At 43.9% G+C, this 27886-nt stretch overlaps 3 protein-coding genes across 3 annotated transcripts in view; 2 read left to right on the top strand and 1 right to left on the bottom strand.

Moving 5' to 3' along the window:
• Positions 1–943: 943 nt before the first annotated feature.
• drc5 (dynein regulatory complex subunit 5) lies at positions 944–4101 on the top strand (the record flags this gene model as incomplete). The annotated part of the gene is made up of 4 exons (XM_080525277.1): positions 944–1124; positions 1260–1828; positions 2581–3030; positions 3931–4101. The coding sequence occupies 4 exons, from the start codon at positions 944–946 to the stop codon at positions 4099–4101; spliced, it is 1371 nt and encodes a 456-aa protein (XP_080381403.1).
• A 5628-nt stretch (positions 4102–9729) lies between these two features.
• tmem151ba (transmembrane protein 151Ba) lies at positions 9730–22219 on the bottom strand (the record flags this gene model as incomplete). Its single annotated transcript, XM_080547214.1, has 2 exons — positions 9730–11220; positions 22139–22219. 2 exons carry the CDS (start codon positions 22217–22219, stop codon positions 9730–9732), a joined length of 1572 nt encoding a protein of 523 aa, XP_080403340.1.
• Positions 22220–24775: 2556 nt separating this feature from the next.
• Positions 24776–27886, top strand: part of nfkbie (nuclear factor of kappa light polypeptide gene enhancer in B-cells inhibitor, epsilon) — a gene marked incomplete at both ends in the record, with an annotated part of 11076 nt that continues 7965 nt past the window's right edge. Inside the window, 2 exons of the mRNA XM_080543831.1 lie at positions 24776–25131; positions 27497–27599. Of these exons, the coding sequence (XP_080399957.1) occupies positions 24776–25131; positions 27497–27599 (459 nt within the window). The remainder of the gene's footprint in view (positions 25132–27496; positions 27600–27886) is intronic.

Raw genomic sequence — 27886 nt, 5'->3', positions numbered from 1 at the left:
CCCTTTTGTTGTGAGATGTAGAGTAACATCACTCTGGAGGTTTTCTTGAAGGGATGCCCTTGAGCGACCAGCCATAGGACAAGGAACACGTGTGCAAATTGTCTTGCTACTGGGGCTTTTTAGGATCTGCATCAAATTAAACTGCTTGTAATGAAGATAATAAAAACGCCTGATTGACAGTTCTTCAGATATCAAGGTCACATTCAACTTGGTCCATTCACAAACAGTGACAAGCCTTACCCCATTCTCCCCTAAAGCAAATGTGTCTCACTGGTTGGTTATAAACTGACTGATGGGCGTGTCTCTTTCACGAGCGTGCTTGTTACCAAGGAGACCGTGGTGGAGACGGTGGAAGGGCTAGCTAACTAGCTTAAAGGTAATGTGTCCCACACTGCTTAATTTCAAATTAATAGAAGCCAACAACAATATAAATAGTCGTTAGAGAATGTGTTATTTTATCTCATTGACACACTAGTACAGTCAGACACACAGTCAGATACACAAGCCAGTTTAGATATGATTAGCTATTATTGTGTTGTGGTTCTAATGTCAGCTAGCCTATATATAAATGTATTTAATCTCGTTAAGGTTGCAGTCAGTCCTCACGGTCCTCCATGACATTACATTATTGTAATGTTTACCAGTGGTAGAGACAGACATGCTTCTTTTGTTTAACTTTATTTGGGCTGCCTTCGTAAATTCGCTCTGAGAGCGCCGGAGCTCACACTGGGTTCAACGTCAACAAAGGACCAAGTCATTTGATTGGACAAGAGGCATTCCATGACTGCTGATCAGATTTCCAGTGCGTATTTACGAACGCACCCTTTATTTGGTCCTTGTATGCCGATATGCCGCATTATTTGAAAAATGGTAGGCTATGTTGTTTCTGAACAGACAATTAAAGAGTGAACACTTAATTTAGATAGGATTGAATTTCACAGACATGAATGCAACAATGGCCAAGCCCTCTGGCTCTGGTGTGTATCCTCATGTGGAGAAGTTCAACGCAGCGGCGAACCCCAGGAGATACCGCAGGATCATAGCAGAGGACCCAGAATGGTCCCTGGCTGTGGTGCCGCTCCTATCAAACCTCTGCCTGCAGCACATTGTCAAATGCTTTGAGGGTACATCTTTTTTTAATATAAACATCTATTATTTATTATGTCAATTATCTAGTTAATGGATAATATTGGTTTGTTTGGTATCCTTAACCACAAAATGTAGGCCTATAATCTATCCTCACTTACCTTTGAACACAGAGAAGCCCATCCTGGAAGGCCTCCTGCCTAGCCACAGAGCCTACGTGCTGGAGAGGCTGTCCCCGTCCCTGCCTCTGCACGTGACGGCCAACCTGATCAGCGACGATGGCTACTGGAAGCGCTGCTGCAAGCTGCGCTGGGGCCTGTGTGACGTCTCCCAGTATGGCCACAGCTGGAAGCGCATGTTCCTGGAGAGACACCTGGAGAACGTCATCGAGCTCTTCAACCCGGACGTGACGGACTGTAAGGAGGTCCTAGACCTGGTCCCTCTCTGCAGGGACTACGTGAAGAGGCTGGACGTCTCCCAGCTGCTGCCCCCCATCAGAGAGCCCCAGAAGGCCGAGGAGGAAGACAGCTCAGACTCGGCCAGCGATGCAGGCTTCGACGGACCCTCGATGGACCACTTTGACTTTGGCATCCTGCTCGACAAGCTGAGCTGCCTGGAAGAGCTGCACGTGACCTACAGGGTCAAGGGATGCGGCATGAACTTTGAGTGGAACCTGTTTGAGATCACCCTCCGTGACTGTGAGTCTCTGGCCAAGGCCCTGAAGGCCTGTAAGACCTTGAAGGTCAGTATTATCGATCCTTCCTCTCTCTGTGTGTGTGTTGTTGGCACGGTGCCCTTTCATAGGTCTGCTTTCCTTGTCTACAGGACGGAGTCAGGTTGTCTGGAGCATGTTTCTGTGGGGGGGCTTTTTTAGTGCCATGCACTTCCTCTCAAAGCATCTGTTAGAAAGATTCAGTTTCAAAGGAGTTGAAGAAGCAGTATTGTAGGCATCCTGCCTCCCTGCTGTGCTCTGGCTCTTACATAAGAGGAAGTTAAAGCAGTGCCTGATACCAGCCCCACATTCCCTGCATAGCGCGTTGAGCAAGTAATAATATAAGCAAAAAATAAAGGTCTACACTGTAATCAATTCTGCCGTCCATATTGTCAGCATATGCATCGAGGGAGGCTTTGGCAATCCTGACTATCTCATTGCATTCATCTGTCATTTTGTTCTCTTTGCTCGCCTGTCCTGAGCGTTTTGAATGTGCATATCCAAACATGACAGTTGCTGGTTTGTGCTGGCGTGCGAGGGGCTGGTGTGACACCTAAACACCATGACCTTGTTTGACACAGCTGTTATGCCACAGCAATTCATTACTTCATGGGAATATGGCATGAAATACCACATTGAGCATTTGAAACAGAGGAAAACATTATGTTAAGACTAGTTGTGTGTCCTATTCATCTTCACTACATAAGTCGACCTGCCAAGCCTCTTTTGAATAATGTACAATAAGTCTGTGTTTGAACCCATAAACCCTGCTTTTAACGAAGGTGCTGAGAATCCATCAAAGCAAAGTGGACGATGAGAAGTGTCGGATGCTGGTGAACAGCCTGCTGGACCACCCCTCCCTGAGAGAGCTCGACCTCTCCCACAACCTGATAGGGGACCGCGGGGCCAGGGCCATCGGCAAGCTACTCAACCGGAGCCGGTTGGAAACGCTGACCGTCTACAACAACGACATCCGGGGCCCAGGGGCCGAGGCCATCGCCTACGCCCTGTCCAAGAACTCCAGCCTGCTGTCCCTGAACATGAGGCTGAACCACCTGGGGGACGAGGGGGGCCAGGCGGTCGCCCGGGCCCTGCTGAAGAACCACACCCTGGCCAGCCTGCACCTGGGCAGCAACCAGATGACCGAGCCCACGGCCACCGTCCTGTCTAAGGTCTTGGTCTACAACGACACCCTGAAGAGCATCAACCTGTCCTGCAACAAGCTGGGGGTGGTGAGTCAGTGCTGCAGCCCACCTTCAGACACATTATGTTACAGTAATAATAATAATAATAATAATAATAATAATAATAATTCATTATATTTATAAAGCGCTTTTCAGGGACTGAAAGACGCTGGTTGTTGGCTGACAGTAGGTTATGTCTGTCTACTGCCTCGTATGATGGTGATAGGTATCGGGGACTGACAGAATCATTGCAGACCATTTGGCTAGGATTCAGTGCAGTAAACAGTTTCTATTCTATTTGCTTTACAATAACTGTGAAGATTACCGTATGGTAAGGATTATTGTAAACATCTATAAGTCTACTCGAGTCACTTCTCTGATGGCACTGTGTTTGAAGAGGGGGGGAAGCAGGGGAAAGGAAGTCAACACAAATGTGGAGTTAGTTTTTAAAATCCAAGCTGTTTGCATGTTCAATTATTCATGGTTGTGTGTTTGAAATACGCCATACTGAAAAAGTTGAGTGCGGCTTCTTTTTCCTCTGGGATGACTTTTTCCCCTCTCATGCACCTTCTCCTTTTAGATTCTCTGTCACTTTTAGCTCCGTGAGAGGAATTTGCTGCGGAGGATCAAAAATCACTCACGTAGCAAAAATGTCACGCACAGTACCATCTGTATGTCTGACCTTGGTCTACTCAACACTGAAATAGAAACGCTTGTCTCAGACATAACAATGAACCACTGTCGACATAACTGCAGACCATTTGAGAGACATTGTATGACACAGTATTGGCCTTGTTCAGTAAAATGCAACCATGGTTTACCAGGTCAGCAAGACTGAGCTATCACACACAGTAATAATATAATGAAATGTGCCTGTGCTTTTACCAGAGGTAAGCAGGAACCATGAAGCATGACTGTGTGTTGTGTTGTGATGTGTCGCCTGTTTAGGTTGGAGGTGAAGTGCTGGAGGAGGGGATGTCTCACAACACCAGCGTGGTGGAGTGTGATATTCGCCTGACCGAGGTGAACCAGGAGAGTGAGTACTGCATCAGCCAGGTGGTACGAAACAACCAGAACAGGGCCCGCAGGAAACGCACCCAAGAGAACAACACTAAGTAAAAGGCTCAGAGCATCTATCAGATACAAAACTATCTCTACGATTCATTTCTGCTCGCATCTTTCTGGTTCTATCATACCCCTCCCATAACCATGTAATGTGTCAGTGCTGAGTTCAACAGAAGCCTCGACTATTACATCCACTACACTATCTGTCCTATGGGAGATTGCAACAAGGAATAATTAGGATGTGATAAATTGACACTGTAGGAATGTCAGGGATGAACATGGTCTTGGGAGTTATTCTTAGATACTGGAACTCCAGGGGCCTCATTTATAGAAAGTACTCAGATCAAATGTTGATCTTACCCGTGTCGTACGTAGAAAACCACGTCCACGTAGTGATTTATACAATTTAAACTTGAGTCAATTTGACCGTGGAAACGATCGTAGCTCTACGTCGAGTATTGACCTTGCGTACGCACATTACCTACTGGTTATGCGGAGTTATTACAGGCATGTGAGCCGCACTGCCTATACTGTAATTCATGCACAGCTCGTTTAATATATAATGCTTACGTCCGTTTAGAAAAATGTGCTTACGTGCAAGTCAAAGATGACGTTCAAGTATTTATTTATTTATAAATGAGGCCCCAGGTGTGGAGGGGAAATGATCTGTAAGTGACCTACCACTGAGCTGTGGTTCAGCTTTGTGTATTCACTCACTAGACTGAAGCTCCCGATGTGGATGCATCTGCATTTTGGTAAAGGAGGATATACTGATAAGCAACATTAGCTTTATATTCTACATATATGTATTCAACAATAATGTAATTTTTTATCACCAAATGATTACATTGATTTCACAAACGTTTTTATTGAGTTAGCCTTTTTCAACTTTGATACACATATTTGGTTTGCAGTCATTGTAACTGTATACGCAACATCAAGGCAACATTGTGATAGTGTCAATGTACATACAGACTTGCCTTTTTTAAATATTGAATATTTAGTAGTCACACAACCAACTTGTGAACTACCCTCCCTAGGCAGTAATAAAACATGTTTTACTGTGTATTACATGTTTCCTGATTGTTGATCGTGCTGCAAGGATCAGCAATCTATTGTATCACATTGAGAGAGTATGAGAAATGCAGGCAGAGCAATGTTTTAATAATATGTTCAGGGTGGACTAAAACTTAGGTCTGCAGTCTCGCAGTTCTGCAAATTTGAAAATGTTGATTGATGACATAGATAACCAGACCAGTCTATTTCCCCACGTAAAAAAAATGTTATTCACTCACATCCACCAATATTACCTCCTGACAAAAACATGTTCAATTTTCCTGTTTAATAATGAAATGGTGATAAAATAAATAAAATATAATTTTAAAAGGGAAAGAGAAAAAACTGTGCTCTGCCATTTGGAAAGGAGATGTTATTGGCTGTGTGGTCGTGACTATGTACAGGTATACTGCATATACAACATCCAAATTGATCACTTTAGATCTGCAAACCAAACACTTCCCTGTTCTCAAGTACATTTTCATGTATACATTGGTGAAACATTCAACTAAGCACAAGAAACACATGACAGTCTTTCTAGAACCTTGCACCTCTGTATTATTGTACAATAGAAAAGCTTTTCTCCCCAGACCTCATAAGACACAAAATTCTGTACACAACATTATAAAAAGTTGACCCCCTAAAGCATTCTGGGTTTGAGATTAAATACAATATTACAACCTACCCTACTTTTTACATAATGATAAAGGGTTCGATGTAAGACATGATAAAGGGTTTAATGTTAACAGTCGTTTCTAGTGGGAAAAAATGGTCTCACTTCTGGTCCTGTTCACAACAGTTTTAATGACCTCACTTTGCTTTGCATTGTCCTGTTTTGTTGCTGCATGTTGAGTAAACATAGCACTGGTAAACACGCTTTTATCATGTGCGCACATTTATATATCACAGTGAGCCGTTACATTGAACTGTTTTGACCAAAAAACGAACATGAGCGTTGTCATAGTGAGAGGCTGATCAGTAAGCAATGGACTTACGGATTTGTTGATTATTTTATTCATCATCGTTGAAATCGAAAATTCATTGTTCATTATTCATTAACGCTCTGCTCCAAAACCCCAGACATTCCCACATACTGGAAGTGATCAGTATTAAAGATCTCTCATAAAACCTCTCCAACACAGCACATGAAAGGGAGGCCATTCTGTCAACGGTGCCTCCCATCTGTGTGTGACCTTTAGCTACAGCAATGTGACCCCCCCCCCCCATTATCTGTCAGAGGAGTATCAGTATGATTATTACATTTCTGCTCAACAGGCCATGATTAAAAACCCTTCACTTGTAAAGGACACAATTAGTCTCTGCTGATCCACAAAGCCTTCAGCAAGCTGCAGAGAACATCAGAAGTACAGTATATCATTAATGTCTCCTATCTGGGACACAATCAAATAGCATTGTCAGATCAGCATGTGGAATGAAGGGAAAGGGGAAGAATAGGACCAAATGTAAGGTTGATATCCGGACTGCACTCCTGAGTTTGTTATGGGGCTTGCATAGATGTACTATGAGCTGTGAGACAAAGAAAAAGACAGCCTTGGCTACTGTATGACTTCATATATATTTGTGTTGGTATGCTTTATTGTATAGACAAAAAAAAGGAAGGACTGTTTTTGGTTTGTTGTTGAGTGAAATGTGAGGTTTAATGGGTTCCCTTAACTTTCTTCACGTCGAGTACTCGATACCATTACATTGTCAATGCAGACTTTATTGTTATTGCTCTTGAAACGATCATTCTTCATCATTTATGTGGAATGTAATGAGCAGGGGTTTATCATTGATGACGAGTCAATCCACCAGTATACAATACAATCCATCTCTGGCCAAACCAAGAGAGACCAACAGATCACCACATCAGTCATTTCTAAGGTATTTAGTGGAATGGGTCAGAGGTCTGAGGAAGACAGTGGGAGACAGATATGGAAGTGGAAGTGGTCTATCTAACCTTGGTGTAAAGATCTAATCAACTTTGTGAATTGTTAACATGAGTCCTTCCTTGGCATTACTCCACCAGGACACTCGCTCACTTCACCAGTGTTATTTGTGGTGTCGCAGGGGCCTCTGGGGCCAGAGGAGACGGGGCTGTCAGCTCAGCTCTTATCCTGGGCCGTTATCGGCTGGACGTCCCCAGTGTAGGGCTGGTTTGATCACAGCAACAATGACCTCTGAACCTTGCAGCGTTCCAACTTGATTCAGAGAGTCGTTTCCAAACGAGTGGGTTAGGGATGGACGGCCCTTTTTCTGGATTCTTTTTTACAAGTGATTGTTTATAAGTGATTGAATCTCGGTGTGAACTGCACACGTTTTGAACACGTATTGAACATTTATGAATACGTATTTACATCGAGTCTCTGCCAGAAAGGCAATGTGAATATGCCTTTATTGAAACATAATAACAGTGGAAGATGGGCAAAGACCCTTCTGTCTTCGTATGACTGACGTTATAAGCCGTTAGTTAGTAGAAAATGAAATCAGTTGTAATGCAAAAAAGTTGATTACAATGTCTATCATCCCGGCTCATTATTATTAGACCTGACATTCTGAGTGTTTGAAAGCAGGCCCTCAGTCTATTTCCAGTCTCTCTGATGTCTGTCTGGCTGCCTCTGATAAGCATCTGCAGCATAACAGCAGTGGTCTGGGTTGTTATTACCCAGCCTGTTCAGAAAAAGCACATCTCAAAGGTTTCCAAGCATCAGTCCAAGCATTAGTGCCCAGATGTCCCCCTGGCCCCCATCAGAAGTCATTCAAATCTCTAAAATCAAGTCACAGTATAATAATAATAATAATAATAATAATACATTAGACTTATATAGCGCTTTTCTAGACACTCAAATACGCTTTACAAACTGAAAAGATTGAGTAGTAATACAAATAAAAAAAATAAAAAAAATATATATACAGTATATTGCTACCAAGGAGAGCTACAGGGTTGGTTGTATCCAACTTGGATCTTTGATAATGAGTAGCTAAGCTATCTGGTACAGATGTGTGTGTGTGTGTGTGTGTGTGTGTGTGTTTTAAGCCAAACGTAATTTAAATGGACCCACAGGCACTTAAATCATTAAGAAAAGAAGAGGTAGTTTGAAGAAAAGTATATAGTATGATCAATATGAGATCGCATTGAAAAGTGATGATGCATGCTGAGGTTATTACCTAACCCCTAACTGACATTGTAATGCTGTATCCGAAACACAGAAAAATGTGAAGTTCAGAGTGACATAGTTATTCTGACAATGAGGAAGATGGGATGAAAGATTTCTTTCACGGTTTCAGTTTGAAGTTGCGGTGTCCTTTAGACCTCCTGTACTAAATTATTCATTGCTCTGACTATGTTGCTATATTTAGAGAGACAGGAAGTAATGCAGTTATTGCATCCTGTGATATTTCATTCCTCTGTTTAATAAACTGGTGTTGCAGCCACTGTAGCTCACATTATCATGTTAAGAACATACATTACGGAAAAAGAGAACTCTTTGGACATTTTGGCTTAAAATGAACAAATTACACATCACGTTGCCTCCAAAAATGTCTCTAATTCAAATGTTTGATTCATTTACATAAAATCTGCCCAAGTCATTGATATAACCATGAGCTGAGAGGAAAACATAATTATAGACGACTGTTTAATCTATTTACTTTCGGCACTTTCGGATTTCGGCAACAATATTTAAAATGGTCAGTCATGCGTTTTACAGGACAAAAAGGTCAAATAGTTTTCACTTCTGTCATGCTCTGTCTGGGTGATTTGTGTGGTTTTTATGGTTTCCCCCCAAAGTCTATCAATGTCCCACTAAGGCTTGAATAAATGATGCTGTTTCTTAGACTCACAGCCCACCTCTGAGTCATCTCTCTGGGAGGTCTCTGCTGGTGTGAAGAGTCTGTTCAGTCACAAGACATCCCTCCTCAATTTAACACAACATAGCCAATTGAATCCAACACCAAACCAAACGTTCCCATTGGTGCTAATGGCCGCCAGGTTATGACAGCAGCCAAATGCATTTCTTAATATGTTTTTTTTCCCTCCCTGGCAGTCTCTTTGTGTACCTCGCATACTTGTCTCTTCTATGTATAGACAATACAGTACAGTAACATGACACTTTGGTTACTTATACTCAAACTGATATGAACAGAGCATTGTGATTGGTCCAGAATGCAAAGCTGGTGAGTAACATTATGTTCCTTCAAAGCCGCAGATTGTATTTCAAACAACAACATAGTCAGAACATTAAGTCAACGCTTTTTCAGAGACTGTATGAATATACTCATGAATGTATTCTTTAAAACATGCTTTCAGATAGTTTCCTTGTGTATTACTGTGATTAACATGTTACTTGAGAATATCTAATTCAAGATTGGCTGCAAGGGAACTTTAAAAAGTGACATGCATCCAAAAGGTGCGTTAATTAATCCAGTATCCAGCATATTGTCTTCAAACGAAGGTGTCTTCAACTGTCATTTGGACAAGTTCTGTAGTCCAATGGGAAAAATACATCCATGTTACCCATCCCTGGGGGGGGGTTAGGAACCCTCCTTATCTAGTCAGCATCCCCAGGGAGGAGAAAGCATTACATTCCTCGTTCAGGTCAGGAGCTGAGGGGAGCTCTGGCGGGGTCATAGCGACGTCTCCACACAGGATCCATTCCTGTGCAGCGAGCGGTGGTCGTGGTTGAGGCAGCCCTCGTTGCGGTGCACGATGAGCACAGGGAAGTACAGCGCATCCTGATAGGCCGGCGGGTTCTCCTCTCCGCCGCCGCCCGCCTGCCCCCCCGCCAGGCAGCGCGTGCTCTCTGTGGGGCACGACCCCTCCTCGTTGTTGAGGCTACCGCTGCTCCGCCACAGACAGCTGCGCCGCGAGCCGTACAGACGGCTCAGCGAGAAGCGGCTGCCGCTGAACGGGACCCGCGGGCTGCCTCCCCCCCCCCCGCCCCCGCCGTTGCAGATGCTCAGCGCGCTGCGCGAGAAGATGGACGAGCTGCTGACGGTCCGATGGCAGCGCTCGCAGTTCTGCCTGTAGCTGCCGTAGCCACCGCCCCCGCCTCCGCACACCGAGAAGCTGGTAGCCCCCCCCCCCGAGGAGTGCTGCGCTAGGTCCATGAGCACGGCCTCGGAGTAGCTGGGCACCAGCTGCTGGTTGGAGCGGATGTGCCACTCCAGCTCCGTGCTGTCCACGGTGTTCACCCGGGGGATGCGGCTGCAGTACGGGCGTTCCTCGGACGGCGTGGCAGGGACGTAGTCAAAGCCGAACAGCTTCTCCACGTGGTAGTGGGCGCAGGCCGTGCGGTACTCTGTCAGCACCCGCAGAGGCCAGGAGAGGGTGAGGGCGGCGGCCGCCCAAAACAGGTAGGTGGACACGTACCAGGGCAGGTGGTCGGGGTCGGAGAAGGCAATCATATACTCCTTGAAGTCCACGTTCTTCAGGTGCATCCCCTCGCGGGCTTCCATGTAGTCGTCGAGGCCCTCGTTCTCCGTGAAGAACCGGGCGCGCTGGGTCAGGTACGAGTTCTCCGACTCCACGTTGGCGAAGCTAAAGCACTTGGTGAACCTCAGCCGCGTCACAGGGAACCCTTCCAGGCCCTGCAGACGCTTGGAGATGTCCTTCACCCCGCAGTTCCCATAGTCGAACTCCGCCTCGGCCACGTGCGTGTTGACGCGCTCGTGGTACACCTGCGTGGTGGTGTAGGCGTCGCCGTTGCGGTAGCGCGTCACCTGTCGCGTCCTGCGCACGTAGTGGTAGCTGATGGCCTTCCACCAGATGCACGGCGTCGCCTGCTGCATGCGCCGGACGCGCTCCGCCACGCTCTCCAGGTCCACCTTGTACTGCAGCTCGTTGCGGGAGTAGCAGTGCCAGCACTCCACCAGGTAGACCACGTAGAGCATGGCTAGGAAGGCCAGGGGGATGTAGATGTAGCCGTTGGAGCAGGGGCTGTCGTGGTACATCATGGAGCCCTTGTAGGCGCTGTCGAAGGAGAGGCGCGTCACCTTGGTCACGTGGCACCAGGCCATGGCCCCCACGCAGCCGTACATGAGCAGGGACAGCAGCAGGCATTTCCAGTGGCTCTCGCGGCACAGGGACTTGCTCAGGGACTGTTTCAGGGGCCGCTGCTGCACACACAGGAGAGAGAGAGAGAGAGAGAGAGAGAGAGAGAGAGAGAGAGAGAGAGAGAACAATGATGATGAATCATGTGATTTAGTGGCTTTTTTTTAACTGTTGCTTAATGCTTAACTTTTGTGGAATCGATGAAGATTTGATGTCATGGATATCTTTAAGATTATGCTCTTCGCTGTAGACATAAAGGAATTTGAGCCAAAAGCAGCCACTCTTTGCTACACATGAAATATTTAGAGAAATAGACAGCGTTCTAAGTGCTTTGATATACTTTATGCATGAGCAGGGAGACGCTTGCTCATGTCTTTGCTTGTTATAATCGAACGTGTCATACACTTTCTCTTACCTCTCACACGATGAACTTCTAAGCAGGATAGAAGCACATACCACCCCCCGCCCCACAACTCCCACATAACTATGATCTACAGAAGATACATGATGTGGACATGAGGGTCATCTATATAAATACCAGAATAGAAGTGAAAAGGAGGTATTCATTTAATTTTATTTTTCCTCTTGGTACAAAAATAACACCAAGCTACAGTAACATGAACACAATATTTCTGTATTCCAAACAGATAACCAATCTGACACTGTTTGAAAGAAACACCAACGGAGAAATAAATAAAACTGAAGTGTTTAGAGCAAAGCCACCCGAGGGACCTTGCAGTCATTTCACCCAGGCAGCGTAAAGCTGCTGCCATCGCCCCCAGGCCTCTGCCAGCCTGCCTCATGAGCTGGTCACGCCTTGTGGGCATGCAGCCACTTGGCAGGGATTAAAAAACAACCCAGCATAGATGGATTATAGCTCAATTCATTTATACATTAGCATATCACAGACATCACAAGGCAGAGACTGATTGGTCTAATCCTGTATAGTACAGGAGACCCTGGATATGATAACCGAGACAGGAGGAGATAATAAGATGGCACTGTAGTTCTGCTGCTTGGTGAATTATTTTTAAGGACAATACCACATACATGGAGGAGACTGTGACCAACTAAGCAAAGCGGGCATTATAACAAGAACAACGACTGCCTTTACTGGGTTTCTCTTAAGGGTTACCTTGTAGGCCTATAATAAGATAGTAGAGTAAACTCCCTTGTTGTGCATTTATAAATAGGTTTGCCCAAATTCCAGCTTTTCACAATACAGATCTCAGCAGATCTCAGCCTATTAAACATTGCTTGACAGTGAGAGTTATGAGTTGGCTAAAACCAACGGATCTAAGACCAGGTTACACTGACATGTTGCAAGCACGTGATACTGTATGTTGTGAGCGTGGTTACTATGCCGAACAGTTAACATGACAGCAGGGAATAAATTATAAATGTTATGTTTCTCCGTAATTATCCCCATCTTACCACATGGTCCCCAAGCCCCCTACTAACACCCCGCCCCAAAGGGCCGAGGGGATTAACACTGAACTATCCCATTCTGCCACTGAGGCCACTGCAATTTAATACTTACTCACTGGCACTGAATAAACTCCACCGCTGTAATCAATAGAACACGACACACTTTCCAGCTTATGTTACATGTAGATTCTGTGCCCTCTTTTTGAAATGGCTATGTAAGTAATGTGCACTAAAGCAGCATGGCATGAGATAGTGATTGATCGTACAGGATCATGGGGTGCCCTTGGGTAATCATCTGATGCTGTGAAGTGATCCATATTGTGTTACAAATTGTTTAGAATGCAGTGTCTATTGTCTATTGTGCTTGAATTATTTCATCATTTGTCTTTGTTTTTTTCAGACGATAATTCGAAACAATTATCTTTTTTTCTTAAAGTATGTTTGCTTGCAATCAATCATTGGGGAGGTATTGTACAGTATTGTGTAATCAATGTGTGTCCATTCTCCCTAGGCTTGTCTGACGTTGTGTTATACAACATAATAATATGCTTGTACAATTGGCAGTAGGAGATTTTCGATTTCTAAGCATATCTGAGCAGCTTCCTAAGAGGCCTGAGGCATATCTTCTTATACTTCTGATGATCTATTCTGGTCTGAAACATACCATGCTAACAGAAACATACCATGTGAAACAAACATACCATGTGAAACAGAAACATACCATGCTAACAGGAACATACCATGCTAACAGGAACATACCATGCTAAGCTGAAACATACCATGCTAACAGAAACATACCATGCTAAGCAGAAACATACCATACTTTTACTTTTGTGAATACTTGTTATCTATCATTGTATCTATCTCATGATGTTAACACTAGAACAAATTACCATAGTCTTTACAATGGGAAGCTGCTATTTACACACAAAGACCACTAGTTGGTGTGTCTTGTAAATTAGCCTGCCTCCTACACAGAAAAACTGCAAAATAGCTTTATACTAGCTTATCCTGATGTGATTTTGTAAATGTAAGGATACTGGGTAGTAGAACGCACAAGTCATGAAAGAAGGTTCCTGAAATTTGATCAAGTGCAAAGGTGTAAAATTGTTTTACTCACTTGGCTGTTCTAGTGTTAAGCATGTTTATTTATCATTTTAGATGTACTTAGGTGTTGCCATCATGGACACTCGTGAGTGGAGTTTATGCTTCATATGTCAGTCACAGAAAAGCAATGAAAAAACATTAGATCCCTCATCATCTGTACAACTGAGAAACAATCCTGAAAAACGTAATGCATGTTACAAGGAAGTTACAGACAACATCCAGGAGCTGAAGGAATTAGGTGATTTGCCCAATTGTATAGTAGGCCTTGGGGATGACAGTGATGCTGGCAATGGTGGTGGTGCTCAGGATGTAGTGCAGCAGATGATGTTGAATCCAGTAGTGTGGCACAAAAGCTGCAGGAATGCCATTGATAAGCAAAAAGTTGAGAGAGCAAGAAAAAGAAAACGTAATGAAGAGTCTGTGAGCCCAGTAAAGACACGACGCATAAGTGGTGTCAAATTCACTACACCGGCTTTACCCACACCCTCAACATCATCATGTGAACCAGTCAACACACCGTGTCTCTTCTGTGGTGAAGTAGGCAACAAAAAGCAACTGAGGAGGGCTGCCACCCTTGGCTTGGATAAAAAAGTGAAAGAATGTGCTCAGATCGTGGGTGACACATCTATTGGCTAAACTAGCTGCTGGTGACATGGTGGCAATTGATGCTGTCTATCACTGTTCATGCCTGCAGAAGCTCTATAGAAAAAAAGCAGAAAGTGTTGAATGTAACACTGAAAGTAATGCAGCTCAGATCAACAAAGAATGTGTACTCAATGAGTTGCTCGAATTCATTGAAAAATATCGTTGCTCAGGGGAGTCACTGGCTATGTCCGACTTGACAGCCCTCTATGACCAGCGCATTGCTGCTCTGGGCTTTCCATCCATCAAATGCAACACCACACACCATCGGAAGGATATTGAAAGCCTGATTCCAGACATCAAATCAGTACAAACAAATCGCGCCTGGTCCCTGGTTTTTGATGATGACCTGAGCACTGCTGTTTTGGACATGAAGAAAAACATATGCAACAATGTACCCATCATCTTCAACGCAGCCGAAATCCTCCGGCAAGAGTATCTCCCCATGAAGCAGGCTTTTACAGGTTCCTTCTCAAACTTCTGTGAAGCAGATTCAGTACCTCCCATGTTAACATTCCTCCACATGCTTCTTGATGGATCAGGTATTGAACAGCCACCTCCTGGACCTGAGAAGTCCCAGGTTGCAACATCCATTGGGCAGCGAATAATTTTCAACTCTGTAAAACACAGATCCAAGAAGCCTGACAGTGCTTCTCGTCATAAAAAAGAGAAGGAAACGCCAGCATCTCTATATCTGGCAATGAAACTACACCTACAAACTGGCAGCAGACATCTGGTGGAGGCCATGCATAATCGAGGACTATGTGTGTCATATCACCGCTTGAAAATATACAGCACAGACATCGCCAATTCAGTGATCAATCACTGGGAACAGATTGGTGTGGTAGTCCCCCCTCAAGCAGTCAAGGGTGTCTTCACCAATGGTGGCACTGGTTTTGATAACATTGACCACAACCCATCATCGACAACAGCAGTATCAGCCCTCCATGGAACATGCATCAGCATTCAGCAGCACTTCTCTTCAGAGAGCCAACACACTGTGAATCTCACTGACATCCTAGATCCATCTATGATGGGGAGGAAGGGTGTGAAAACCTTGCCAGCTTGCTACACAACTATGGATCTCGATGTTTCACTGCCAACTGATGAGGTCTTGTATGTACCTGCCCTAAATACCAATAGCCATCCTCATCCAGCCTCCCGTCCTCTCATCAACATCCTTGAAGAAGGCTACCAGTGGCTGGAGTGAGTCAGAAACCTTCTAGGGAAAGAGAACCTTGAACCTGGAGAATGGATCTCATGGGCTGCATTTCATGCCAGCATCACATAGCCTACTTCATCCCCTCCATCCAAGTCGTACATGTTGCCACTGTTTACAGAGTCCTCTACCAGCCCCACTATGGCTTGGCATGCAATGAATGTCCTCCGCCAAGCAATCAACTATCTAAATCCAGGTCAGACACCAGTCATGGTAGCTGATCAACCACTGTTCACCTTGGCCAAGAAACTTCAGTGGAAGTTCCCCCAGACAGAGCTTGGTGAGGACTCTTTCCTGGTAACATTGGGGCCAATGCATACGGAGAAGATGCTGTGGAGTGTGTCTGGAGACTGGCTGGAAGGCAGCGGGTGGACCACAGTGCTTACCAACAGTGGTATCTCAACTAGTGGCAAAGCTCAGTCCTTCATTGGTGTTCACCACATCTGCAGAACCCGGTACATGCATCAGGTGTCTGTAGCTGCTCTCTATGTGCTCATGAAGCAGGCATATGATCAATACGTGGAGAAGGCAACAAATGACAATGAAGAGATAAGCGGCCTCATCCCTCTGCCCTTTGATGAATGGCTCAAGATGCAGTGTGCCTCACAGCCCCAAGCACATTACTGGTTTAAGTCCATGGAGCTGGACCTTCTCATTCTTCAGGTAAGACATGTTCACGTCACATTCTCTCCTTTAACCAACTCTTATATTTTTTAGTCAAGAGTACAGCTCTTCCACATTTTCCTAGTGTTTAATATAAAGTACTTTTTGTTTCAGTTTGTCAAGTCCTGTCGCTCAGCAGACTTCTCCCTCTACATGGAGACACTTGATTCTCTGATGCCATGGGTATTTGCACTGGATCATACCCACTATGCCCGGAACCTGCCCATCCATCTCCGTGATATGGCTACACTAGAAGAACGACATCCTGCTCTGTTTGTGGAGTTCCAAAGTGGTCACTTCATGGGGCAGAAGTCAAGGCGAGCATTCTCCATGATCCCTCATGACCAGATGCATGAGCAACTAATTGATTGGCTGAAGAATCATGGTGGGGTCATAGAGAACCTGGATGACCCAGACACAGTTCGCCGAGAGCAGATTGTTCGCCCTGAGCTGGCACGCCTAGTCAGGGAATTTGAGGGTACAAAGAAGTCAGAAGAACAGAGGCACCATGAACAGTATCCAACATTTCAAGCTGACTACAAGGTAATTTTCTGATGTATTTCAAATTGGCAGGTAGTCTTGATTTGCAGTAGTTTTGATGTTCATGATTAGTATTTATTTTTATTTTTTTCTAGAATGATGTGCTGGCACTGGTGGATGCCTTTGAGGCCATGGGAAATCCCTTCCTGGAGGACAGTGGGTATCTGCTAGACTTGGATGAGTCAGTCATCATGCCCCCGTATGTGGTCGACAATGTAAGGGAGGTGAAGGACATCGGAATTAAGCGATATACAGTGTTTGTGGATAAGCGGGTCAGGTCCCAAGAAGAGGCATTCACTGCTCCCATACCACACACCAAGCTGAAGTTGTTCAAGGCTCCACTTTCCCAACCACACAACAAATCGGAAGTGGCTATTGTGAAGGACCAACAAGCAAAAGTGACCCAACTTTTGTTGGCTGTTCATTCTGGTCGCAAAATCAATGAAGCAGTTTTCTCTCATGAAAGTTCTCCCCATCCACCTTCACTCACTCGGAAAGGACAAATGCATCATGGAGCCAAGAGTGAGATTCTAGATTGCATTGTTACCGGAGATCTGGAAAACCACAGACCAGTGACAACTGCAGCTGTGCTGGATGGTGCTGTGCTTGTCCAAATGCTTCGTCCTGGAAGTGCCGTGACCATTGGACACTACTTTACAGAAGTGTTCGCACGGTACATCCTTTCATGGTTTGAGACAAATGACCGTGTTGACATTGTCTGGGATGTGTACTCCAAGACAAGTCTGAAGTCAGGAACTCGAGAACAGAGAGGCACCGGTGCCAGAAGGAAGGTTATTCTCTCGACCAAAGTTCCTGGCAACTGGGCTGCCTTCCTACGTGTGGATTTAAACAAGCAGGAGCTGTTCATAGAGCTGGCTCAAAGCTTGAAGCTCATGACACTTCCACAGGTATTGACATATATGTATACTGTATATACACTTCTGCAATGCTCTATTACATGCTGTAGTCATCTATTGGACTTCACTGGCAGATCCTCAATTACATTCTCTCTCTCATTCTAGGGCAAGGAGCTCTTCACTACTATACTGGGGGATTGTGTCACCTCACCAGCTGACATTGACACAGATGCGCTCGCCCCATGCACACATGAAGAAGCTGATACCCGGATATTTCTTCATGTGTCTGCAGCTACCCTCGCTGGACATCGCTGTGTCCTTGTCCGCAGCAGTGACAGTGATGTTGTGGTGCTGGCTGTAGCCGCTGTTGTGAACCTCAGACAGAGGATCACCGAACTTTGGATTGCCTTCGGAGTAGGCCGCCACTTCAGGTACAGTGATTTCAGTAATGTGTGTTTGTTATTAGCTCTTCTTTCATTAGGCCAATTAATAACACATTTATTAATCCATTACCAGGTACATTCCAGCACATGCCATTGTGCATAGTCTTGGACCAGCCAAGGCAATGGCACTCCCAGCATTTCATGCACTAACAGAATGCGACACTACGTCAGCATTCGTGGGAAAAGGCAAGAAGACAGCCTGGTCTGTGTGGCAGTCCATGCCCGAGCTGACCTTGCCTCTTCAGCTGCTCTCTGGCCCCAATTCCACCACTGACCTGATCAAAAGCCATACACCCATGTTCCAGAGATTTGTAATGAATGTGGTGAATCCAGGGAAAGTGTCACCACTGTGGACGCCGCCCGTCTCTCCCTCTTCTTCTACAAAGGAAGAGACTTTGAACACATGCCACCAAGCAGTGATGCACTCCATCAGCACCTCCTCCGAGTAGCTCATCAGGTAAGACAGCTTCTCATAAGGGTGAAAAACTGGGAATAAAATAGGTCTGTGTATTTTCATTTGTTTATCACTAATCGTGTGTTTCTCTTTAGAGTGGACATGTGTGGGGCAACATGCTTGTGAGAGAGCATGCAGTCTCACCCACTCAATGGGGATGGCAGCAGGATTCCCCACACTCTGCACCAACGCCAGTCTACACCACCATACCCACTATTTCTAGGGACTTGCCAGAACGTGTCATTTGCAACTGCAAGACAAACTGTAAACCACCATGTAAATGCTGTCTACAGAGGCAACCCTGCATGTCTCTCTGCGGATGTAATGGTTCATGCAGGTAAACCAGCTCCTTCCCTTCTTGTGATTTTTTTAAAAGTGTTTTTTTTTCTTTCCTAACACCAGGGGAGCCACCCCTCCTAAATTTCGTTGTTTGGTACCTGTACTGTAGCAATGACAATAAAGACCATTCATTCATTCATTCATTCATGCTCCCACAGTGGTGAACTACATGCAAAATCTGCTTAAAACATGTACATATAACACTGCAACCTGTTTATTTAAACAACTACAACATTGTACATGTGCCATTGTTTGTTATTTCTAGGAGTGGAGTTTTGAAAGCATGGCGTTTAGTTTTTTTTTTAATGAAATTTGCATATTTTACCCCAGATTGCCATGGTAAGAAGAAAACTATTGGGTTTTCATCCTTGAAACCTATTTAATTGGATTCCCTGACCCCACAAATGTACAGTTTGACACCAAATTTGTCATTATAGCTATAACAGTAGGACATATATGGGGTGTGGTAATTGCCAATGGGCTCTGATGTATTGTTGCCATTTTGAAAAAAAAGCAGATCTCACTTGTGTCTTTGGATAAAAGTGTTTCTATGACCCTAAGATACTTCCATGCCAAAGGGGACATTTGTTGCATGAACTGAAGTCAACGCGCATTTTTTTTGTCTAACAGCCTTGTCTAACAGCCTCTACTGAAGTGAAACGGCGGACAGATGAAGCAACTTGAAATCATGAATATCAAGTTGCTTTATGGCTGATAAGGTTTATGCGCTCATAACTTTTAGCATAGTTTTAACATTATTTTTATGTATTTTTCTATGATCTACAATATTTCCATGTTCTATAGGACACAGTGTTGTATATAGGAAGAAAAGGTACAAAATGTATATTAATTAATTATTAATTGCTTTTGACATTCTAAGTTTGTATGATAAAAGCTGCTGTAAGAATCTCGATAGTCAAAAGGTAAAGCTGTGGAAAACAGATCAGCTGAGCAATTACTACTTATCAACCAATTGAGGCAGCTGAATGTGAATGTTTAAAAAATAAATAAATACAAATTGTTTTCTTACCATCCAAAGTGTACTTTCATAGATATCATTCGTAATATAATACATTTAAAGACACAGATTTGTATTATTTACAGTATATAATTAACATGTGTCAGACAAAAGCCTGCAGGGTCTGCCTGACAGTCTAATAATAATAATAATAATAATCGTAATCTAGGCTAGCTAACTATGATTGGAAATTAAGTAGTATCCAGTTCTGGAATTACCTAACTACTTTGCCTGATGTGATGTGGATTAACTAGCCAACTTGTAACATCAGTGGAACAAACCAAAAGAACCAAGTGAGAAACTCCTCGCTGTGATTGGTTAACTTGTTCCACGTGAAAACGTCTTGTGTCAGAAATATGTAACCCTTCACCTGCCGGACCGGGCAATGTTCAGGCTTCTGTTCACACCTAAGCATTCCCTGTAAATTCCATGGAATCACACAAGGTCCTGACCAGGGTAATTGCCAGAGAGAATTTCCCAGTAAAGTCATGTTCACACATACCCCTTACCAGGTAAATTCCATGGAATGTACTGGGAAAGCTTGTATGTGTGAAAAGAGTTTATGAAGAGATTATCTTGAAGTCAGGAGTGGAGGGCCTTCTCCAGGGCTCTACTGTGGTGTTGATGAAGCACACAGGGTGTGAGAGAGAAGTGAGAAGTGTCCCACCGTCTACAGGATTATTTTAGGGGGTTCTTCACAATGTGCGATTCCCAGGGCTTTCACACCACCTTACATGTTGCCTCTACGTGTAAATGAGTCATGTACTACACATAACACATAACACTGTACAACACATAACAAATAAAGGAGGAGGGAAAAGCTACAGCAACAGTTAATTGTGTTCTTGCGCCTTTAATTTAGCTCCTTTCAAGCTTACTGACACTGTTCTCTGTTCTCTAAAACAGGCTTTGCATTACATTAAAAACTCTTGTGTAATAGAACAGCTAATACTCATGAAGAATATGAGATGTGCCCAACTTTCATCTTGATGGTGGTTAGATGTTTTAATTGGGCATAGGGGAAAGCTTTACTGTACATACTCACTCAAGACTAACTTGATTTGCAAAGGTCCTTAGGTTACAGTTTTCTTCATAAAAGGCAATGTCGTTACCTTAAGAACTAAGTTCATGAATACTATCACATTAAAACGGTTGATGACACACGCAGATATCCAATTACTGTTTCCTCAGACAACTAAGCAGCACCAAATTGTGTTCACACAAAATATTGTCGACACCAGCTGGACATGTTTCTGTGAGAGAAATATCTTTAATACAACAATAATGATATTATGTTCACTGAAGACTGTATGAATAACAAGAATGGTATGTGACTAAAACTGCAGGTGATAGATAAAGAGAGACCCTCACTCCCTTCTCTTCAAGGCTAAAGTGAAAGAATTATGTTCTGTGTTATCTGTACCCACGTGATGTTGTACAAGAACTGAATGTTGAAACTAGAAGATGAACCAACCCCATAGAGAGGTGGGCTTTGTACTTTGAAACCCTATGTTTAACTGTACAGAGACCCCTCTTGCAAGAGTTTAATAAACACTCTGAAATGATTGATAAAGACTCAGCCTCCATTGGTTATTAATGAACTTAAGAGTTTCATATAATTGTGCACCCAAAGGCTTGTTCCCCGAGAAACCCAGTGTAAGCAAAGAATAACAGTAGAACACCACACCAGTATGGTACATCCTACAGCTCTTCGAAAGAACAATAATAATAAGGCGTCCCCAGCCTTAGACCATGAGTCCATGACAGAAGTATTTTTGCCGTGTCATTACAATATTCCCATGCTTTGTGACACTGTCTCAGACAGGGATGTCAATCATTGTAATACCAGAGAGGGCAGCATTCATGAGCAGCATGTGTTACTTGCTGGAGGGGAGACAAACAAGCGCACATCCACCACATACGTTCGCGCGCACGCACGCGCGTGCACAAACACATTCAAAAGCATTATAGCCTACACAACAGTGAAATATTATGACAAAAGTAATCAGTTGTCATTTACCACCATGCCACTGTATTCATCCGACTGATGCAGACGGACAGATGCACGCAGCGCTGCATAATGCGTTTAAGGCTTTTAAGTGGGGCTAATTGAGCAGCTATTTCTGAAATCAGATTACGAGTCAGATTATAGAGGGATTGCAGATATTATATTAGTAGGAATCATTTTGAAGCCATACGTTAAATATTCGCATCGGCTCATCGTCGGTTCAGTGTAAAACGCTGATTTGTCATTATGAACAAGGGACCCTCACCTCCTCGCGGGGGCTGTCCTCCTCCTCGGGGACGGTGGTGGTGCTGCTCTCACTGGCTGTCGCAGCTGAGGCTGGGGACATGTTGACGACGGCAGGGACACGGGGGCATGGATCACTTTAGGAATACCGATTTCCAAATCACGGCGCGACATAAACTCGCCAGCAAGCCGCCCCTCCATGCATCATCCAAAACAACACCGCCGGAGGAGGGAACCCCACATGGTTAAAACGCTCCCATTGCAAAGCATCTGCTGCTCCCCCACAGCATCTCGGATGTGAGCAGCCGTCGCATGGCTACGGGTATCCAATCCAATGTGCCTGATGCATAGGTCTGTTGTCTGCTCTGCTGCTCCTTCGGAAGACGAAGAAATAAATAAACAGGCTCCTTTGCGCGTTGATGCAGGTGTTTCCAAAAGGCTGTTCTATTCCGATTATATGTGGCTGGGGAAACGGTCACGGCAGCATCACAATTTGACCACAGAAAAAAATAAAAATGAGTGTACATAGGAGGACAAAGGCGAGTAATAAACCCACACGTGCCGTGCACGCTCCGTAATGGCACAGGCAGAATGTAAATAAGCTCGCGCTTCTGTGCGCGCGCGTGGGGATGGCAATGCAACCCTCCCCAGGTAGAGACGAGACCGCCCGGGCGCACTGCAAGAGTTCTCTTCCCATTGGTCTGTGTGGGGAGGGGGGGTACGTGACCTTGGCTTTATGCCAAAGGGTTATTCCCATTTCGGTCATCAGCACTGGCACAAATCTGATGTGAAGGGCTTCTTTCTTTCATCTTGGAGAAAAAAAACAAATATTGCTGAGAGACTATGGAAATCCTGTGCACAACGCATCGCATAAGTGCATTTATACCGTTTGTGCCATGATCCCCTGTTTGATAGGCCTGTCTATTGATGGATATCATTTCATAATCTGAAATGTGTTTGTAGCCTGCAGCCATATCACTGCAGGGATATTACTACCTATTATATACACCGTATAGGCCCACATCCCTTTATTGATCACTGAGGAAGAGAACAGTATATTTGAATCAAAGGGTTACTGTATTTCCAGAGTAGATTCGATAACAGTTAGTGAGTTAGTCTCAAAGTCCAACTGATTTTCAACAACTATAATATGGACCTTTACCACAGCACCCCTTGTGAGATAACTACGTTTTTTTAATTGTCTATTCCAGAGATGTTGGAAGGCACAGTGACGACGTTAACATGATATAATCAGCTTATATAATCATTTGAACAGCTGAGAAGATAGGATTGGATTTAGAACTTTAATGACAGTATAGCTACATGCCCAAATATGCAACATCTCTACTCTGACAGAGTAACAGAAACTATTCTTTATAGCTATTCAATGGGCAAGACTGACCAGTTCACTGCTTCAGCTCTACAAATCTAGCATCCTCAACATACCAAATATACAGTAATCATTTTACAATGTCTTCTGTCAAGCATGGTAATAGGATCTCTCTTGGCCCATACTCTCACAACCGAGAGAGCTCGAGAGAGAAAAGAAAATCTGGCGGATTGTGCCCTCTAGTGGCCATAGTAATAATAGTAAGTAATGGATACAATCATGCTAAGTTTATAGACCTATAAATATAATGTATAATCCACCCGACTCTGTCCATCTATAGGCAAAAAAATAAATAATGGTGTGTAATGTTAGCATATATATTAAGAAGGCTGCCTGTGTATTCTATATAGGCTATCTATTTATTTCCTTATAAGGCAAAGAAGTGAAGCTGAATTACAGAGAAATTAACCCTCCCCCCACCCACCACCACCACCACCCCTCCCCACCCAAACACCACCACCACCACCACTAAAAATGTGTCAGTCCAAGATTGCAGTCTAACTTTACAACTATTGTGACACTGAGTTGAGTCAAATCTATTTCCCAAAAAAATGATTACAACATAATACAAGTGGCTTAGAGACCTATTCTATCTGTCGTGTCTAATTGGACACATGAATCCCTATTTACTTAAATGGTGAATATCCCAGTTGTGTCATATAATAGTAGCCTTGGAGAGAAGGACAAATGAAAGCTAGTGGATCGGTCCTGTAGAAGTAGGGAGACTCCACGCGGCTGTGCACGCCCACGACCACGCCCACGACCACGCCCTGAGGGGATTCCCCAGCCCCGCTTACGACCCAAAAAAACTGGAGCCTTTTTTTTTTTTTTTTTTTTTTTTTTTACATGTCAGCACTTCGCCTTTCATTGCTCACATGCACCAGAACCATGCACACCGCCGATTAAACCATACGGTGCTGCGGAAGCTTATTTGAATCCTGTTTTCTGGCTCTTTTAAAAAATAATAATAATCGGAATGGTTTGCCTGTTGGGTCGCGAAAAAATTACTTTTATTTCCATGTAAAACTGGTCTGGAGCCAGTGTGCTGGTGGGAAAAGAGAAGCGTTCAGGTGGCATGAAACGAAACAGCTCATTCCTGCTTTGGTTTCACAAAGGAGCGGTGATCTCCTCCTCAGGTGACCGACCTGTCCTCTGACTTCTCTCTGTCTTCTCTGCATCACCGAACAACAGGTAGGCCTAACAACAGGTCGTTCCTGGCGGAGTCTGAACCAGTTAGGGTTAGGGGGGCTATCTGTACTGTTGGACACCATGGCAGCCGGCGAGGATGGAAAAGACAAAGTGGATTTGTTGGAGGAGAACCGAACTGATTCTGGTCTCGAGTCTTTAACGAAAGATCATGATCAGTTTATGAAAACGTTGCGGCGGGATTCGACATCAGAAAGCAGCGAAGCCGCCAGGGACGATCGTGTTCACATCCCAGAGGACAAACTGGTTCACATCCCAGAGGAGCGCCTGGACTCTGCGTACGGCTCCTCGTCTGTGGACAGTCTGGGGGACATGGTTCTGGACTGCAGGATCTCTCTGTCTGATGAAGTTGAAAACAGAGAGAACATCATTGAACAGGAGGAAAACCTGCTCACCACCATCACTGAGGACGGAGACACGTAGGTTTACATGTTTGACATTCTCATACATCATTGATCTTATGTGAAAATACTTTTATTTGAAATTAATTGCAAAAACGTTGGTGCATTGCACGGCAACAATGTAACAGGAATACATCAATGTGGAAGGAATTTGATACATACTATGGTTGTTAAAATGATGTGCTGGTAACAACAATTCCTTTCCATATCACTGCCTCAAATCTCATCCATATTAAGTCTCTCAACCTACAACACAGAGCATGTGACCGATGTGGCTTTGCTACTAACTTTCAAACGGATCTAATTGACCAAAACTCTTAACACTTAAATGCACAAGAATTGTAAACGCAAATCTTAAATCAACCGCTTGCCCATGATACCCCCTAAACACATTCTAGTAGACTGTGGTGTATAATATGTCAAATAACTGGATGGGTGTTGTTCATTTGGGTGTGTGCAAGGGAGGAAGCCTAGTTTTGTCACCAAACAATGACAGCCGAGGCTAAGATTACCCCTGTCAACATGCAGGTGATGTTTTCTCTGACATCATGTCTGCTGGGATGACTGGGTCTCTGTCAACCACAATAACAGTGATTGCAGGTACTTTTCCCTGGTTTAAAATGTAAACAGAAGACGACACAATGCAACCATAACATGTTGCTGATTTCAGTTTGGAGTTTGGCCTGCAGTGGCGTTTTTATTGCATACAATATCTCAATCATGGGAATGCAATGTAATAGGGGAGTTTCAGTGTGGAGGGATACTCTTTTGTGAGGGCTGTCATGGATCTTGTTGTACTGTAGGCTACAGTACTCCTGTGGTGCCCCACTTGGAAAGCAGAAGTGGAAGAGATAGGTGTGGAATTCCCCATGAAAGGCAAGGCACATGTTCAGATACTTCTCTCTCTGGGCCTGACAGTACAGTATAGGCCAATCAACGAATATCATACAAGTGCTGTATACACACACACACACACCTCCCAAGCACTCAGACAGATATAGAAATGTACAAGACATGTGAACGTAACTCTTATCAGGCTCCCACACATAGTTTTTTGTATTTCACTCTTTCACTCATCATCCTAGTCTTTGCGTTATGTTCCGTATGAGCAACGCTGATCACTATCAATTGATGGAAGTTGTAGTGGGTCTTCTTAACCACATCATGACAGACAGTTATTTGTCTTGTTGTGTCTGACCTCCTTTCATTTCCGTCTTCTTATTGTCTATGTCGTGGTAACAAGGAAGCATTCTTTCACCAGCAGAATGGTTTACCCTAGAGAAAGAACCTACAATACACCACGATCAACCCCCTTTTACTCTGTGGTACAAATATTTGACGTCCCTCGTGGGATTATTGTGTCCTGTTTCGTTCCACCATTATTTAATCCAGGAACTACATTTTAAGATGAAAAATAAATGTTTCAAGACCAGATCTAGTCAAGACAGATTCAGTACATTCAAATGTTCAAAGAACATGGTGACTGTGCAAGCCCTTTGCTTTAATCAGATCAGCCATGACACATAACTGTCTGTAGAATAAAATAAGACCGTGGTCATGTGACAATGGACTCCAACCTCCCTACACCTGTCTCCCTGCTGATACAAAGACATTCCACCACAAAATAGCTAACATGGCGTCTAACTAATATGGTTGTAGTGGAGAACTATTTATTTTGTGAGTGTATCATTGAAGAATACTCTTTTATAAGTTAATTGCCAGATAGTTGCCTTTGTGTGTATAACTAGTCACTTCTTTCACACATACGTTGACAGTCAGACAGTGTGTTCTGAGAAGTCTTGTCGTAGGTTAAATAAAGTCGTACAGCTTTGTTCCATTTCCTACATTTTACACGTCTGCCATAACTTCCCCTTCAGGTTTTTGGGTGAGTGTATGGGGTTGTTTTTCACTTTGATGGTACAGTGTACGGTGTACGTAGTAGTTCCAGTAACAGCATTTGAATAAACAGTGGAGAGACAAAATCAGTCCACAGGTCTATTCTTTGTTGGCTGACAATTCTGATTTTTGGGGGGGATTAACAGTGTCTGATTTATTATTATAATTTTAATAGATGAGGTTTTAAAATACCCTTTGTGGAATCAAACATGCTGACACGAGTAGTCTCTGTATAAAAGTTCCATTATTGCTCAATATCGTAACCACTGAACCATGTCAGTTGTCTTACTACTACAGTTACGTGCTACGTTTCCAGGTAGCTAGGTTTCTATAGAAATAAGAGAATAATCAAGCAGGTTTTTTTTTTTTTTTTTTACGATTTAAATGCATTTTGTCTTTCTCTTTCGCTTCGTGAAAAGTAATTTGGGGGAAATGAAGTAATGTTGATATTAAATGGGAAACATTGTTTTTTTGTCGCCCCTTCCAGAATCCTGCATTTAGCTATTATCCACGAAGATGTTCACTTTTCTCAGGAGTTGATACGGCTCTTTCCCAAAGACGTCCTGGACATTCAGAACAACCTGTACCAGGTAAATGCCTCTCTGTGCCTCTCTTTGCCTCTCTCAACATCACTCTTCATACTTCCCCCTTGGTGAACATGTTTGTGACGACAGAGGCAGTGTCTTGCGCAAAATTACAGAGAACTTCTGTTCCTCATTCTCCAGTACATCCTCTCACACATTTCTGTGGGTGGTTCCTGCATGATTTCATGAGGGAGTTTGAATGGAATCTCCCCTCCTACTGCCTCCTTCATCAGTAATATCATTAAGGAAAGATTGGGAATATCCTTCCCTGACGCAGACTGTGTGGAGGAAAC

This window comes from Nansenia antarctica, assembly GCF_963989245.1.
Source record: "Nansenia antarctica genome assembly, chromosome: 1".
In the NCBI taxonomy this organism is placed as follows: Eukaryota; Metazoa; Chordata; class Actinopteri; order Argentiniformes; family Microstomatidae; genus Nansenia; species Nansenia antarctica.
The sequence above is the reverse complement of the archived record's forward strand: the minus strand, read 5'-3'. Positions and strand labels throughout refer to the sequence as shown.